Raw genomic sequence first — 4,258 nt, forward strand, 5'->3', positions numbered from 1 at the left:
GTTAAATATGAAGCTAAGGCCAGGAAAGCTTAGCATAAAGACTGGAACCAGGGGGAAACAGCCTGCCTGGCTCTGTCCAATTCTTTCCATGTCATGTCCAACATGTTATATTGTGTCGGTTTAATCCGTACAAAAACCAAAGTGTAAAAACAAGTTGGGCCCTATCTTGCACTCAGCGAAATTGCCTTTGGACACCGACGCATGTATCATTCCTATTTTGCACCCCACGCACAGCAGACTTTTCCCTCCACAGACGCACGTCGGTAAATTAGGGAATGTATTTGCGCTCTGAACGTGGGCGGTTCAGCGAAAAGAGGAGGCGTGTTCAGGCGCAAACGTTACGTACTCCTATTTTGCAGTTTCAGAAAACAATTCCGCCACTGACCAGGAAAAACCTGGTCTAAAGTCAGTGGCGCTAGTCTAAAGTCAGTAGCGCGTTATTCAGATGATATTTTAGGGGCGCATGCTTGGCAATAATGGAGCGTGTGCACAACGCGCATACACTTCTCTCATCTACACGGACGCAGCAGTTCCCATTTTTGCAAACCATACATAATTACAAAGAAAAATTTTACTGAAAATGCTCTTCAGGTGTTTGGATAGATCAGGAGGCACTTTACAGTACAGTCCTCAAAAAGTCGCCACCCGGCCAAGACGGGCATTTGTTACTTTGCCGCATCCCGGACAGCTCCCGCTGGCGTGCGCCAGGCAAATCCGCCGTCATAATAGCAATCCGCCATGGAACAAGCGCACCTGCTCTTAAAGGGAATGTGAGATGATGCTCTGATTGGTTATTTTCACGTTACGCCCAAACCACACCTAGCTACTTCAGACCAAGCCATTTAAGATTTGCGTCGGGCGCAAGAGTCATTTATCCCGCCGTTATAATAGCAACAGCGCCCGAGATCCGCCCACAAAGCTACTTGCGTTTTGCATTTCATATTTGCGTTTCAGATCATTAAAATAGGGCCCATTGTGGTTTTACGGGGTTAATTTTTTCTGGACCATTAAATAATAACAATATATAACGAGTCTTTATGCCAAGCTAAGCGGCTCCTGGCTATAGCCTCATATTTATCCTATGTATTTATCGGACAGACACAAGAGTGGTATCGAGCCTCTCATCTAACTCTAGGCAAGAAAGCAAAACTACTCCTTTAAGCTTGCAGTTGAAATGTGTTGCAACTAAACAAGCAATTACAAATTGAGTGTATGTGCTTGTGCACTTCGTAGTGTGTATGTGTGTGCGTCCTCCCAGCTGTCAGCCTGATACTCTACCGGGAACGATGTCTTGATTGACAGCTGAGTTTGCTCTGCGTTTCGTGTCTGTCTTATCCCACTCCTGACCTGTCAATCAATCATGCAGATAGCAAAAAGGCACCAATTAAACTGAAGGGAGGGCTGTGCAGGGGAGAAGTGAGAAGAAGAGAAGGATGGGGTAATTTCTCTCCTGAGATGGAGGGTGTAATTTTGCTGCTGTAGCTCCATTTGTAGAGAAAACCTATAAAACATATCACTGCCTCCATGCTGTGTCATGGAGAGACACTTTTTCTCTCCGAGCTTTAATTAGGACAAGGACTGAAAGGAAAGCGCATAGATCTAGTGACAGGATTAAAATTTAATTACCTTTCTATGACCATACTTTTGGTTTCTTTCCATATTCTGCCAATTGCAATATGTAATACTATATGCCTGTCACTCAGACTTTGCTCAAACTCAACATTTTGATTGCATACTATATTTTTCTTCAAATATGTAGCTGCAAAATCAGTTAATATGTAATATGTCTACACTCTTGTGATGTGAATAAGAAGAAATTAGAATGGGAAATGTTTGAAAAGTATCATTCACATCTGCACACTCTTAAGTCTGTGCCTTATTTTGACATATTTCAAATTTATTGTCGTTTGTCCAGATGCGTTTCTATTTTCACATGTCTGGAGACGGCCTCGGGACCCTCAGTGTGTACAGGAAAAGCGAAGGGCAATTTCATCTCTTTCTGAACCTGACAGGAGATCAAGGCAACTATTGGCAGATGAGGGAGATCCCGCTGAGCCACAACAGGGACTTTCAGGTCATGTTTGAGGGCAAGGTGGGCCGAAGCGAAAAGGGTGACATCTGCCTGGATGACATCACTTTTTCTCCAGGGTGTCTGCTCGCCTCCTCACCTAGAGTAGAGGACAACACTCCTCCTGCAGGTAGACACTTTACTTTGTCTCCCTTGTTTTATATATGCTAAGATTTTTTTTCTCTTCTCCAACCAAACCAAATGCTTGCAAAACTAATGACATTCCCATCAGCCTCAACTGTACTTTGTGTTTTGTGCTAGTCATCAAATGTTAGCATGTTAAAAAGCTTATCTAAAATAGTTAACATTAACCTGCTAAATATCATTTAGCATTTAGGTCAAAGTACCGAAGTCTCACAGAGGCACTAACATGGCTTTATATCTGCGTCATGTTCTTCCTTACCTTGTTTAGAGTTATGTTGCTACATAACAATTGTGACCTTTTGACAACTTTAACACAATATAAACTCAAAAACAACATTTCAAAGTAGCAGTTAAGTTCAGTAGACTTTGGTTCAACAAGGCACTGTTAAAGTAAAACGCCTGGCTTGTTTGTACTTAATAAAAATAATAAAAATAATGAAAAGCCAGTTTATCTCTTCCAAGGACCGGAGCCCAGATGAAGGCCAGTGTGGAGCTGGAACATGTTGTATTTTTATTATTGTTCCTGAAAGAACAAGCCAGTCAATTGCTTTTTAATTCCATTGTGACAAGGAGAGTGCTGGGATTGCAGTCTTCTTCTTGTCTTTAGTAGATAACTGCACAACTGTATACCTTTGAGTATACATGAGTAAATAATCTGCAGTTTCTTTCATTAGTGGTTCATTCTGCAGCGTGCAGCGCTGCAAACTGCAGCCATGTAAAGACACAATAGAAATGCTGTTTTATTTTGTCAAGAAACTAAACTTATGAAAAATATCTGTTAACTGCTGAAGGACACACTCAGAAACGCTCTGAAATATTTACTTGACATCCTGATATCCACACAGTGTTTGTCACTGTCTCAGCACTGACTAAAGCAAGTTCAGTCATTGTCTGTATTTCGGACTTGGGATTGATTCAGCTATTTGAAGTTCGTCTGAATCCCTTACATTCTTTATTGGGGGACCCTTTAAGATGCGAGAGAAAGCAACAAGAGCTGATTTATTGCCATTGTTACAGCGGCTATAATTGGATCTATTAAATTTATTGCCTTACTCTTGTATTGGATGTCGGGGAGAGGAAAGAGTTTCTGGATTGTCTGTGCTCAGAAAACTGTGAAGCCGTGTGGCCCTTGTCTCCATGTCTTTTTGAGATGAGCTGGAGAAGGCTCCTGTCCAGCAGCAGAAGTGTGATGTGTTGGATTTTCCTTACAGCTGTCTTTTTCTCTTCACTGTCTCGCTGTCTCTCTGCATTTGTCAGTATAAGTGATTACAGTGAATAGCTAGACTCCCTCAGAGTCAGTGTATTAATCGGTCACTAGAGAGCTCTAAAGTAGTGCGGCCTCTCTGAAATGCTAATGATGCTTCCATGTTAATGCTGTTAAGCATCTCCCCAACAGTTTATCATATTACTCTCCTGCTTTGCTTGTTGCCTTCACCAATACTCTGGAGTTCAAAAGGATGCTTGAACAATATTTCGGTTTTGAGCAGCATGTTTACAATTTTTGCTGCTGAAACATTTTCTCATACCTCTCGTGGTTTTTACAAATAGTTTTGGCTTAATTTGTCCAGGTTTTGAGATATCAACATCAGAGATTTCTGCCTAAGCTAGAACACAGTGGAGGTGAATGGTGAATTCAGCAGCAATGTGTCTTTGCAGAATCAAAGACTAGTTTACTCTGAATAAACCACAGACCTCACTGTGATCAATTTTCACTGTAACTACTTTCTACTGAAGAAATAGGCCCTCTGAAGGCTGATGACCGTGTATGCTGTGGATTATCCAGAGTAACGGGACACTGTCTTTGGAAGGAGACGTTGCTGTTAAATTTGATTCACCTCCGCTGTATTGGAGTGGAGGCAGACATTACAGACATTATGTTTTATGCATGTAGCTACTGTACAACCCTATCCAGACTGACTCAAAAGTTGTTACATATTCTGTAAGTGATTTAGCTTAAGCAAAGGAGCTGGCAGTATCTCTCATACGGATTCAAGTGTATATAATAAGCTTTGTTAAGAAATATTGCGAAGGAGAAAGGGCAGAAGA

At 41.6% G+C, this 4,258-nt stretch overlaps 1 protein-coding gene across 2 annotated transcripts in view; it reads left to right on the forward strand.

The window, feature by feature from the left end:
* malrd1 (MAM and LDL receptor class A domain containing 1) overlaps positions 1-4,258 on the forward strand; it is a 56,720-nt gene that overhangs the window by 23,633 nt on the left and 28,829 nt on the right. For both annotated transcript variants that reach the window (XM_039790914.1, XM_039790913.1), the window contains exon 18: positions 1,916-2,198. In XM_039790914.1, coding sequence (XP_039646848.1) covers positions 1,916-2,198 — 283 coding nt within the window. The remainder of the gene's footprint in view (positions 1-1,915; positions 2,199-4,258) is intronic.

The sequence above is a fragment of the Perca fluviatilis genome, chromosome 22 (genome assembly GCF_010015445.1).
Source record: "Perca fluviatilis chromosome 22, GENO_Pfluv_1.0, whole genome shotgun sequence".
Taxonomy (NCBI): domain Eukaryota; kingdom Metazoa; phylum Chordata; class Actinopteri; order Perciformes; family Percidae; genus Perca; species Perca fluviatilis.